This window comes from Protomyctophum parallelum (genome assembly GCF_964188405.1).
Source record: "Protomyctophum parallelum genome assembly, chromosome: 14".
Lineage (NCBI taxonomy): Eukaryota > Metazoa > Chordata > Actinopteri > Myctophiformes > Myctophidae > Protomyctophum > Protomyctophum parallelum.
Window position 1 is genome coordinate 37,455,392 of NC_139709.1, and position 13,492 is coordinate 37,468,883.

General features: G+C 47.9%; 1 protein-coding gene across 1 annotated transcript; it reads right to left on the reverse strand.

Annotated features, from left to right (window-relative positions):
• Positions 1-668: 668 nt before the first annotated feature.
• LOC310870267 (deubiquitinating protein VCPIP1-like) lies at positions 669-13,492 on the reverse strand. The gene is made up of 3 exons (XM_083781426.1): positions 10,618-13,492; positions 7,097-7,183; positions 669-5,944 (listed from the first exon to the last, which is right to left on the reverse strand). The coding sequence occupies exons 1-3, from the start codon at positions 13,346-13,348 to the stop codon at positions 5,058-5,060; spliced, it is 3,705 nt and encodes a 1,234-aa protein (XP_083637552.1). The 5' UTR covers positions 13,349-13,492; the 3' UTR covers positions 669-5,057.

Genomic DNA, 13,492 nt, shown 5'->3' on the forward strand with positions numbered 1-13,492 from the left:
GTATTCAATGAGTCTTAACATTCATTAGAAGAACAATCAGTCACTGGAAACGGGGGCGTGACATTTGACAATTTCTTCATTGTGGTAATGCTACTGTAAAAAATATAAATAAAAGAGCCTAATTAAGCCACTAGGTGTCACTGTTACATTGTCCATTAGGGTGTGAAGAGATGCCAGCACAGTAGCACAGTACATTTACTCAAGTACTGTAAAATATATGTGGTACTTTTATCGGAATATGTCAATTTTTCAATACTTTATACTTGTCGGCTTAGATTACAAAACCCACATTACCTGAAAATGAATCCCCAGTTTATACTTACAGCATCCACCGGTATTTAAAAAACAGCCTATCTACAACCCCAAAGATCGGCTACTTAATTCGGGAAAGGTTTTTCTTTTTTTTTTTTAAGATATTTTTTTGCGGCTTACGCCTTTTATTGATTTTTGAAAGGACAGACAGTAGGCTGACAGGAAACGGGAGAGAGATGGGGGGATGACTTGCAGTAAAGGCCGTGTCGGGTCCGGGAGTCGAACCCGCGGCACACTGCGACTGGATTACCAGTCCGGTGCCCAGACCGTTACGCTACGGCCTGGGCCTTCGGGAAAGGTTTGTATAAATTTGAGCACGTGGAAAAGCTACCATTGACCACAACATACAAAACACATCCAGGAGGTACTTTTATTGTTCAGCAGAAAAATGTGTCACACATGCAAACAGCCATGTTCGAAGCCTTTTTTATCATCATCCATTATCTTTATTTATTAGCAAACCAGAGGAAGTTTAATAACAAAAACAAAATGAAGTGCTGAACAAATCGTGTTTCTGTACAAGTCAAAGTATACTACAATATATACTATTATCATACAAGTGGCAACGCAATGGGGTTAGTATACAGCAGGCAAAAACAAAACAAAAGAAGTCAGGTTTATTACAAGTGTTGTCTGTGTCAACACCGTTCACTATTTTCTGTGGTTCTCAAACCACTATGACCCCCCCATAACTCTGCAAGTGTACAAAATGGAACCAAATGGACCCGTACGGGTCCATTTGGTTCCATGTTGTACACTAGCAGTTACAGACCTGTTAAGGGTTCCTCAAGGACCCTACTTTTGAGAACCCACTGCACTACTTTGATGCACTGTACAGCTAGTAGCTAGTTATTACCTCTGTTTTGTCAAAGTCCTATGAAGTCTGATACTGTTTTTTTTGTGTTGTTGTTCACTTGAAGAAAAATAATACGAAAAATATTATCGTCAAAGAGAAAACAACCTGTGATTCACATCAGAAGACAGAAACCTTTAAGAGACCAGAGTCTCACTGGCCTACTGCTGAAACCAAGAACTTTAAAAGCTACAATCCCACACACATTGAGTATGTTAAATGAGCCCTTTTTCAACCTCATCTTCATGCAATTGGTCCTCAATAATGCTCGTTATAAGATGGCACCATTTGGGTCTACTCGCTGCGTCTCGGAGGAGGGGCTGTGGACAGTTCAGAAACCTGGTTTAGGTTTGGTCATTTCAATGAATCAAATTATTTGATTTTACATGAGAACAATGGCTTCTATTTCAGCATGCTGACTTTTCAGGAAGAGAAAGGCCATCACTTGCACGTCACTGGCAGGTGGGTTTCTGAACTGCCCACAGCCCACCAATGAGACAGAGACACAGTGAGGAAGACAAGAAATGGTGCCATCTTCTACTGAGCATTAGTGAGGAGCAATTATATGAGGATAAGGTTGAAAATTGGTGAGTGTTCCCTTACTACAATATACTGTAACTAGTGCATGTGCATCGGTTGGAGGTCTCCCTACTCTTCCGTTGAGACATTTAGGCCCTGGACACCAAACGTCAATAAAGATATTTGAAGAAGACGGCGCACCAGATTGGACACTAGATGAGCCGTCATCTTTGTTGTAGTTTAAACATCGTTCCAAAAAACAAAAAGCTTAAGACGGTTAAGCTGACCAGGTCATTTCAAGAGCAAGGAGGACGACATCTGGGTCTTTTTTTCATTTCAAGGACCCACTCATTTATCATTAATCTCACAGACCTGTTTGTACACTCTCAGAGTTACAAATCCATAAAAAAAGGTTCCATTTGGACCTGATGTTTATTTAGGCACATTCAGAAACTAACATGATAAAGTCAAATAATTGTTCACTTTAGCTTTAAAGTGAGTGTCATTTCATCCTAGTATTATTAGTGATGTCACTTCCTGGTTTGTTGGAGCGACATGTTCAAACTACCAATCAAACGAACACACGGGTCCACCACACACCTGTAAACATCTAGGAATCCAGCTTGAATCGATACATTAATAGGGGCAAAACAGACGTGACGTGAACCCTGGCGTCATTATTCTTGGGGTTAACATTTGGCTATTTTCACCCAAGAGATTTGGCATAGAGGGGTGGAAAGGGAGCATACCTAGTGCAAAGCCCTGGGGTACTCCGGACAACATAATCCTGTCACAGAGTTTTATTATTATTGGTGTAGTAGTTGATACATAGTATATTATGAATATAGTATAGTATGATAGTACATTGTGTATTGGCTCAGGGGTCTAATTAATATCAGGTGACAGATATAAGGGACCATACTGTAATCTTTGGTCATGTTGTTTTTGGGGAACAATAACATCCTCATTGCTCTCGAGAAAGACACATGAAATCAAAATAATAAACCATGGATTAAATGTGATACATAATGCATGTCATTCTTCAAACCCAACAAGCTCAGATCCTACAAACATTAATAGACGTCAACTCTGAGAAATTATGAAAGGTTGAGTTATGATGTGATGCCAGGAAGCTCCTCCTCTCCGAGAGAAAGCAGAGAAGTGAATTGAACCAAATGCTGATGGTTAAAACTCCATTTAGAATCCGTCGCACCACTTCTTGCTTGCCAGCAAGAAGTGCTTTTTTACTTTTTATTTATTTAGAGTAGCAAATCATTTTTTATACCTTTTCCTCCCTATTTAGTCATTATGCCAACAAATTCCTCCCCACACCTTTCCGTGTTGCCACTGCTGTTGTATCCTACTGGCTCTATTGCCAGTGAGGAGCCCCCCCCGGGAGGACGTAGCGCCTCTGTCCTACTCCCCCCAGGTCAACATTCCCCAATGACAGGCTCCGCCCCCAGCCCGTAGGAGTACATGCAGTGACAAATATCACCCTGCCTGCCCGGCTTCCCTCTCCCCATCAAGTGCTTAGTGTTAAAAGAAATATCGTAACACATAAAGATTTGGTGCCACCCCTGTAGTAACTCTGAGGACGCCCCAGGGGTCCCAGACAACCCTGTTGAAAACTCCTGCCCTAGACTCTACGGTAGTGGACTTTACCGTACCCATGCACCAGCCGAGAACCAATGAGAAGTTATCTCAGGGGCACAGGAATAAAGTCGCCACAAACCACCACATAGGCAAGGGGGTGTGAATCCATCCACCATGGTGCATCAAGCTTGGCGTGTCCTCGATGCAAACAAGCCACATTGGATAGATATTGGGCCTCTCCCTTACTTCCTGCACAGGTGTTACCAATGATGCCAATTTTAGGTTGTGTTCTATTCTGGTCAAAAAGAGTCAATTGTATGTGCGTGTTGCTCACTGGAAACCAAACACACTGCTAAACCAGTGGGTCTCTCAAGGTATGCTGCAGGAGGTCCTTGTGGTTCCTCGTGAGGGTTCCAGATGGCCCCTTACAGGTGTGAAACAAGTATACAAATGGACCTACTGTATAAGGGTCCATTTGGTTACATTTGTACACTCTCAGATGGGCGATAACTACTGTGCTACACTGTACACTCAATGGAACATAGCCTTCATTAGTATCATTGGCAACAACTGTGAAGGAAGTGGCCCAATTTCTTTCCAATATGGCTGTAGTGCATAGGGCGGTGTTCGCAGGAAAGCCGGGCAGGGAGGGTGCCAGGTGATCTCTGTCTCTGCATGAATGACACCTACAACGTAATCGTGGAGCCTGTTTGGGTGGGGTGTGGAACTAGGAGGAATAGTGTTCTTCCACATGAGTTACGTAGAATCGATATTGACGTCATGTATGTCGGACAAGACATATGGTCGTCTGTGTTCGTCCCCACGAACGGCTAATTGCAGTGACATGGCAATAGATATGTAAGGGGAGTTGGCAGAACAAACTAATTCGGGAGAAAAATATACAAAAAAGGATATAAAAGGAAAAGAAAGAACGTATGTTGCTGGCAAGTGACAGTGTCGTACTATGGAATATAAATTAGACACCGCTCCGACTGCTGCAGCTACAGGGTTGGTTTTGAAAATGACTAAAGCAATGTTTTGTAGCACAGCAAAGCAATGTTTTTGTAGTGTCGGGTGTAGAAGAGGTGCAGAGGGGGTGGGGTAAAGGCTGCAGCATACTCCAAACTGACGTCCAAACTTTGTTCAGCTCGTATTTGCATCCTTTCTTCCAAAAAGCACAATTCTACGGGCAGCGAAATATTGATCGTTTTGAAGAGATGTCGGCTGAGGAAGTTATGAGGTACAAACACCTTTATAATAATCCCTCTCTGATCGACCACAAACACAACTAATTTAGATGGCAATTAATTCATGGAGAGATAAAACACGCGCACACACACACACACACACACACACACACACACTGTCCACCGAAACTCAGAGGGTATAAAATGGTTTAGTTTTTTCCGAACTTTGTTTGGTGTTGGAAGAGCCCTCCCGAAACCGGGAGAAAAGTTTGGCGTCGTTTGGAGCATGTTCAACAATCTCTGCTGTGTTGCAGCTTTCAGAGTTAAGACTCAGAGTAGGATGGATCCTATCTACAGGAATGCTTTTGTTTTCACACACCCTGCCCTCCCAGTATAACTCCCGGTAGCCCCTCCTGCCTCCCAGTAAACCTCCCAGCAGCCCGCGGTGCGTTTAGCGGCAGCGCGCAAGCGGCTGCGTCAGCGATGAGATCGGCGGCTGTCGAGGAGAACCCTTCTTCATTCATTCTACTCTTCATGCAGTAAAACAAACAACCAAAGAAACCACAAGCTGATTGGAAGACCAAAAACCTGGATCAGGAGTGGTCCATGGGCTCAGTGGAGGGGAGGCGGAGCTCGTTATCCTGGCTCTCCATCTCCTCCTCGTCCTCCTCCTTCAGGGGGCCGGCGGCCGCGGCGCCACCTTGTGCTTCGGGCTGGAGCGCCGACACGTCCATGGAAGACGCCGCCGGAGGCACTGATTGGCTGGGAGGCACGGACTCGGTGCCGGCCGCTTTATCGGCCCCGTCTGTCCGCTGCCTGGCGCCCGGGGGGGCCCCGGGGGTCTCTTTGGGCCCCTGGGAGACCTGCTGCTGCTGCCGCAGGTGTCGGTCCATGGAGGCCTGGATGTTGGAGACGTTCTCCAGCAGCCTGCGTCTCTGCTCCTCCACGTAGCCAGGGTCCAGCAGCGCCCCCCGGCTGTCGCGGGACGTCGCCACGCCCGGCGCCACGCGCACTAGCTCCCTGATCCCCCCGCCCCCCAGCCCCGCCTCCTCCGGAATCTGCCACAGCTCCGCCCCCCGAGTCACGCTGTCGCTCAGGTCCACCCCGCTGCTGTGCTGCCGCGTGATTGGCCGGTGCTCCTGGGGGGAGGAGCCCCCCGTGCCGCCGCTGCCCAGCGAATGACCTTTGCCCTGGAAGGCAGTGATGTTCTGAGCGTGCTCCTTCTTGCGGACCACGCCGCCGCTGCCCAGCCTCAGGACGCCGCCTCCTCCTCCGCCCGTGTGGGCGGGGCTCCCCTCGCGGCTCCGCCCGGAGGAGGTGGAGTCGGCCAGCGCCTCCTTCACCAGCTCCTCTACGTCAGGCCCGACGGGGAAGTGGCCCACGGCGTCCACGCACAGTTCCACGCGCTGCTCCGCCCCGTTGTAAACAAACGTCTTACCACTGAGGTGAGGCAGGCTGCAGTGTTTACCGTCCAACAGACCTGCACGCACACAGTGACACACACACACAATGAAAAGGACAGATTTGTGTGTTAACCACTATTTTCACAGTGATCTTAAAAGCTCTAGGCATATGGAGCAAATCAAGCCCCCAGTGAGGCTCTCCAACGTTGAGGCGCTCGGCCCTAGTGGTAAGAGCGGGGACTGCAGGCGGACCCGTGGAGTTATGATGAGGAAACCCCGTGCAGCTGGGCTTTAACATTGAGCACCCGTTTGCACTTCCGCATTTTGGACACAAATGCGGAAGTAGACGGTTCTTCCGGGTGCTTCAAAACACCACTGAGCAACTTACACTGAAATAAATAGCGGAGGGCGGGGCTATCACTCCGGTTCAATCTCTATCCTGTTAATACTCTATCGAGCAAATGGAGCTAACGACACAGAACTACCTCGGATCACCATTTCCGTCTACTCACTCTGCTTCTCATTGGTGGACTGTGGACAAGAAACTACAGCCTTTTTCTCCCCTGAATAGAAGCCATTGTTCTTGCATTATTACATTTAATAATTAAGATCTTGTTTGAAATGACCAAACCCACCTACAAATGATGTCACTGGTAGGCAGGCATGTTTCTGAACTGACTCCACAGCCCTCCTCTGAGACACAGTGAGTAGACAGAAATGGTGCTCTTGTAATGAACATTAGTGAGGACCAATTACATGAAGATAAGGCAGAAAGTGGGCAAAGTCCTCCTTTAAATAGATAACACACGTGTTGAGGAGGGTTAATGAGAAGTTTTCTGAAAAACCTATGTTTCTATGTCAGTGGTGCTCAACCTTTTTCATGTCAAGGACCTCAAGAATTTTAGCTGCGGACCCTCATCTAAAAAATTTTTTTCCCAGAGACCCCCCACCCCCCCAGAAGCAAAGATTTGAATTAAAAATGTTCGCACTGAAAGAATATAATGTATATTCAAAGATTTGCGCCCCATTTTCACGATTTTTCAAAAATAGCAATTCTAAAATCTTGTAGAGTGGCACTCGGTGCCACACTATGAGCTTGTAGATCTGCTATTTTTAAGTATTACTTAAGTATAACATAATCCTTAAACACCAAAAGGGGTTCCCTTGGCCTTCCTGAATGGGTTCAAGAGTTAAGACACGTGTTGAGTAGGGTTGAGGAGAGAACATACCCATATCTTTCTTGACGATGTTGAAGAAGACACCGCCCTGCTGGAACAAGTGAGGCATTTTCTTCGCATACGACCACACGTCTTCACCTGCAAATCAAATCACACAAGTCACAATTGCACCTCACCTCCTAGCATTCACCTCTTCACGCTCCACCTCACCCCCTAGCACTCACCTCTTCAGACTCTACCTCACCCCCTAGCACACACCTCTTCAGACTGCACCTCACCCTTTAGCACTGTTTCCCCACTTGTAATCCTTCTTGTCACCTTTTATTCGATAGATGCTAGTTTAGTTCATTATGCAGAATGATATACAGCACTGTTTCCTAAACAGTTGGACGGGACCCAATTGTGGGTCACGGACACATTTTATGGGTCTTTGCTTTTTGTTTCCTACATTTAGTTTTTAATTATTATCAGTTGAAAACATTTGCAAAGAACGTTCCCAAAAAAGCAATATTTTACTTTTTTTTTAAGAAATCAAAGACAAACAAATGTTGGAGCCGTAGTGAAAATAGCCAATCTACAACAACACAATGCAGCACGAAGTGACGCGTTGTGAACTTGTAGATCTGCTATTTTCACTAGTTAGTAGTTTGGATTGACATTTCTTGACTACAGTATGTTAGTTAATCATGTTTTTGTTTCTTGATCACTTATCTACAGAATGTTATTAAATGTTAAGACAGATTCTAGGTTAATTGTTTAACTGGAATCCTATAGTTTCAAAGGCACAGAATGTTATTTAGATACGTAGCATGTTGTTTAGATAGATGCTAGGTTAATTGTTTATGTGGTATCCTAAGCTATGTTTTCACTAGACATATTACCACCTAGACAAATTGCATAAGGCTATTCAGTAGTTGCTTTGAGGCACTACAACTACAGTAATCTCTCTGCACTCTACTTCAGTCTGTTTACCTTGTCGTTTATTGACTAGAGTTCATACTCTTTTTGCACTTGTAAGTCTGTCTGATAAACGCCTAAATTGAAAATTGTATTTGTACAAGAAAATCACAACCGTGTGAACTGAGTGGTGCAACTCCGCCTCTCCCTCTCGGTCAGTATGTCGGTCAAAAGTCCCAAAAGTACCTGAGAGCTTATCACAAATGACAGGTAGGTGTGTGTGTGTGTGTGTGTGCGCACACACGCGTGCGTGCGTGCTAGCTACAGTATGGTTAATGTATTGTGAGTTTGTTGTGAACATTAAAGTACAACGGTATATTTTTGTTTGTGTACGCGAGTGTGTTATTGTGCATGCGTGTTGTGCACATGCAGTTTAAAGTCCACCTGTAATGTCACTATGGAACAGCCCCTCCCACACACCCAGGCAATCCTGTTGTACAATAATCTATAGCCAACACAACCACTTAAAACTGGCAAACACTTGCATCACAATTCTAAAACCGGGGTTTGCAACTGGACAGTGGCGCTGAGATGAAATAGCTCTCCTTTCCTTCCCCCCCCCCCCCCCCCCCCCATTTGCTCGCTCTTTTCTCTCTCTCTCACCTCTCCAAGTTGAATAACCTGCGATCGGATACAATGAGCCGGCTATGTGTATGTGTCGATCTGCAACGGAATGAATCAGACCGCTGCAACGTTTCTCCGCAACGTTTCTTCGTTGCATCATGATGTATAGTTGTGGACTGGGCTTAACAATAACAACTAAGATATTTTCTTATTCCTGGCTGGCACCATAGTCAGGGACTATGTCCAGTCTGGGAATATATTCCTCACCAATAAATGTCTTCACCAATGCATTTGTAAAGGTGTCTGGTAACACATCTCACAAAGATTGAAATTCAGTTTCCCTAGGTCTAGGAGAATCTGTGACATTAACCATTAACAACCTATATGCAGGCAAAATGTACAACATTCCATTGTGCTTTAAGTATTTTTTTGCACAGAAAACACACATTCGGCTAAAAAACGGTCATAGCTGTCAGCGCAAATGTGATAAGTGAGATTCCCAGGTTTTATTAACCCATTCTGGGCGGGAACCCCTTTTGGTGTTTTGCCCCTTCAGGCCGGGAACCCATGTTGGGGTTCTGTACAGTATGTACAGTATTCAAAAATGTAAAAAGTTTGATGCAGCTATATAAATATTTGAAGTTTTTCAGAAAACTTAGGTCAGGATTTAGAGGCGTTTTTAGAATCGGCCTCAGGCCTAAATATCCCGACTACCAGAGGCCCCTCACTGTGTTTCTGTTTTCTACACCAATTATCCCCATTGTTACGTATAATGCTGCAACTATCCATTATTATTTTCTTAGCAATTTTTCCATCAATTACTTTTTCAATTGAATAATCTAGAAAAACAAACAAATCAATGAACCACTTAGGGATATTTCACATTCATGTGAAATGTGAGTAGATTTTAACATCTACTCAGGCTTTTGTGATTCACCCCAGCCATTAAGCATAATTTCATACTTTGCATCACAACAGTGTCGTGCAAAAAAAACGTTAAAATAGTCGATCTACAAGCTCACAATGCTGGCTACTTTCAATATTTTGGGTTGCACTGAATGCACTCCTAGTTACATCCATGGGTTAAAGCAGAAACGAATGTCAGCCCTGAAAGGTGGAGTGGAGTGGAATATAGTGGAGTATCCAAAAAATACAAACACTAAAGGACAGACACTACACATGGTGTACTTGAGTAAAGGTATACTTCGTTAGGTCTACCACCGTGACTCAGCATACACTCGACAAGGGACACACCGTAGCCTAGACCAGGGTTTCTCAAAGTGGGTGCCATCCATGGCATCCCATGGATGCACTATCTAAAATCCAACTTCCTCAATCAAAGGAAGATTAGGCATTCTGCATCAAGTCTATTATAATATATTGTCTTTCAGCAGTGACATACTTCCGACAACTGGCAAGATTAATTAAAAATAATCAGGCTAATTTAAAAGTTGATATGGCACTCAAGTGGGTCGTTTGTAACCACAGAGTACACCGGAGTGACACATACAGCTGTAAAATAGTGTTATGCTAATTGCTAAATGTCTACCAAATTAATGCATTTTCAACATAATTCATAATCTTCTATGGGGGTCCCTGGCACCAAATAATCTCAAACGGGGCAGCTTAATATGTAGTTTTGGGGGTGCTTCTTGACATGAAAAATGTTTGAGAAACATGGGAGTGCAGGTTACATGTAATGCAGTGTAGTTCATCGATTCTCAGTGCTTGGAAGTTGCCACAGTCTGGCAGAAACCTTGTATCTCCAGATTGTACCGCCCATAAATTAATACCCTACTTCATCGTACAAGAGTGAGCCAAAGTATAAAAAATATTGCGATTTTGAAAGTGACAGTGAAACTGGTTAAGTGTGTATGCCGGTTTGAGCTTGTGACTACATAACGATATTGAATCCATTATTTTTCCATTTTCTGATAAAGTGAAAAGTAACCATTTTGTACATACAAATGTAATTGCTATAATGACGTTTGTAGCTTATCTTTTAGCTTCGCTTCGCTTTCATGTCAAGTCTTATCAACTCTTGAACTCACCCATCAAGGTTGCTAGGAGACACAGGGAGGACATCTCCAGGTCTATGCTGTCCTGTAGCTCTCTGCTGCTCAGCCGCCCGCCGCCAAGGCCCTCCCCATCGCCTTTCAGGAGGGCGGAGCCGGTCGTGCGAAGGGGCAGAGCCTCGGCCGGCGGGGCAGGGCTCTTCTCCTGCTGCGAGTGCAAGGACGGGACAGCGGTGCCCTTCTCCTCAGGGCCCTTCAGAATCTCCACGGTGACCCTGTCACCATGCTGCAGGGCCGCCACGGGCTCGTTCTCCTCGCCGTGGGCCGGAGCCACCAGCTCCTTGGGCGGGAAGCCGTAGCGGATGCACTGGCGTGCCGGCGGCACAGAGAACTGCGCCCACACGTTGCGCTGCAGCTCCGAGAAGGTGGTGCGAGCCGACAGCGTGAGTGTGGCCTGCCGCCCGTCGCTTGTGGTGACACGGATCTTCTTCTCCTTATTGGACGACGGCGACAAAGAAGAGTATTTAGTGGGTGTGGCCGGAGCGGAGGAGGAAGAGGACGTTGTTTCTGGAGACCCTTTCCCTCCAGCTCCGGGGGACGCCGGGCGGCCAGGGTTTTTGTTTTCGTCCTGTTTGAGGCGGTCAGTGAGTCGTTTCTGGCTGAGCAGCGCCTGCTCGCTGATGCTCTGCTGGAGGCTGCGCTCGGCACGGCTCATCGTCAGCTCCTCCTTGTGAATCGTCTTGGACTTCTGCCCCGTTAGGATGATCTTGGAGGGTGGCGGCTGACTGTCGCTCGAAGCCTGCTGCTGCTGGCCCTCGGCGACATCGGTGAGGCGCTGTGCGTGCGCACCGTCGATGTTCACCGGGTTGTACTCACCCGGGTTCTTCTTGGCTGTGTGGCGCAGGATGGTGTTCACCACCTTCTGCACCAGGAGCTCGCTGCCGAACTCCCCCGGGAAGTGCTTGGTGACCAGCTTCATGGCCACGTCGTACACGTTGCTGTTCAGCGACACATCCTCCTCGTACTGGAACCAGTACACGGTCTCCCGCACCACCCGCCCGCCCCACTCCAGGGTGATGGGGAAGGCCTCGGGCAGGTTGTCGTACTCCTTCGCCTCCCAGTAGTGCTTGAAGCCGCAGCCACACTTGCCGCCTTGCGAGCGCGTATTAGTGCGGTCGCCATCCAGGTACGCCACGGAGCCGTTTCCATGGACGTGCCGGACGGAGGTGCCATGGCACCAGTGGCACGTGGTCAGTGAGCTCAGCTTGTAGTCAGGCAGCAGGACATCCCGCTGCGGGTCGTAGGAGCAAACCACGTTGTTCAGTGGGAAGCTGTAGTTCTTGTCTGGTCTCAGCTGGCCGTGTGTGGACTTGGCCAGGTTGTAGAGCTTACCGCCGGGCGCCAGCCACTCGGGTGGGACATGGAGCTCCGACAGCGCCCCGCAGATCAGGCAGCGGTGGAGTCGGTTCTCCAACACCGACCTCCGCGCCGCCTCCGTCACCTCCTCCGGTTGGACGCCGATCACCCCCGTGCGGCGGTACACGTACTGGTGGACGTCAGCCACCAGGGAGGGGTGGATGCCGTGCTTCTCCATGAACACCTCCTCCATGGCGTTGACCAGGCGCATCAGGTACTTGTCCTGGAGGCTGCGGTCTCCACCGATCACACAGCTGCCGTCCTGCTCGAGCCGGATGTACTTCCTGATCAGCTCCTGGGGGACGCCCCAGGCTTTCGGCAGCATCTGGGCAGGCAGCGTCGGCAGGACGGTGTTCTTGATGCCCACCAGAGGGATGTAGTGGTTGCGACCCGAGCTGCTCCACGCGATGCAGATGGGCTTGTTGAACTTGCCGTCTTTCCCCTTGCAGCTGTCCTCATGCACAAGCCCCGGCAGGAAGGTGGCGCTGTAATCTCCGGAGCTCCGCATCCCGCTGAGTGAGTCCAGCAGGATTATGGGCCGGTGGAGGACATTGGCCAGGCCAAAGATGTGGATGTTTCTCAGTCCGAGAGGAACTCCCTCTGGGGGGATGAAGAGCGGGTCACACTCGTTGATGATGTCCTCCCATTCGGCCGCGTCAATGAAATCCTGGAACAGAGCCTTGTAGCGGTCCAGGTTCTGCTTGAAGTTGAGTTTGAGGTTCTCTCTGAGGGCATGCCAGAACAGCTCTCTGCCCACCAGAGCCCGGGAAACGGCATGGACCAGACAGTGGCCGTCTCCATCCACATGGACCGGGATGAGACACTCCTTGTTGCTGTTGGCTTTTTTGATCTCCTCCAGGGTGTCGTGGAGGTAGATGAGGGACCCAGAGCGGTCCTTGCCATAACCCACGGTGGACACATGTTCCGGTTCAATGAGAAAGGCCCTGTCTCCCAGCAGAGAACAGTCGAACATCTCACCTTGATTCATGTCCCTCAGCAGCTTAGCCTTTCCGCTCTGTTTATCCATGCCGTAGCGGGTCAACACCGGAGACAGGAGCTTACAGTGGTAGTTGGACAGACCCATCACCTTCACCAGCTCCGTGCCTTTCTTGGGGGCCCCCGTGACCCCCAGCAGGGCGTTCCTGAGAAGGTTGTGGAGCACCACGTCGGGATCGGTCACCTCCTCCACGTTCTGCAGGTTCTTCTGCTCGTGGCGCTGGCCACATTCGGTGCATTCGATGCTGATGGAGCCGTAGGCAGGGAAGAACAACCGGGCTTGGCATTTCGGGTCCGGGCAGGTACCGGACAGGATCCGCTTGTCCTTCTTCTTGGAGCTTTGCAGAAGAGACATTGTTTTGAATGGACGATAATAATAAGCCACAAACGGTCAAAAGATCTTACAGAACCATGGCAGTGCGGCCCGGTTTGGACTGACCCACCCAACGACTGTTTATTTGTTATTAGAAACACCAGAACAACACGGAAGCGGGTGCCT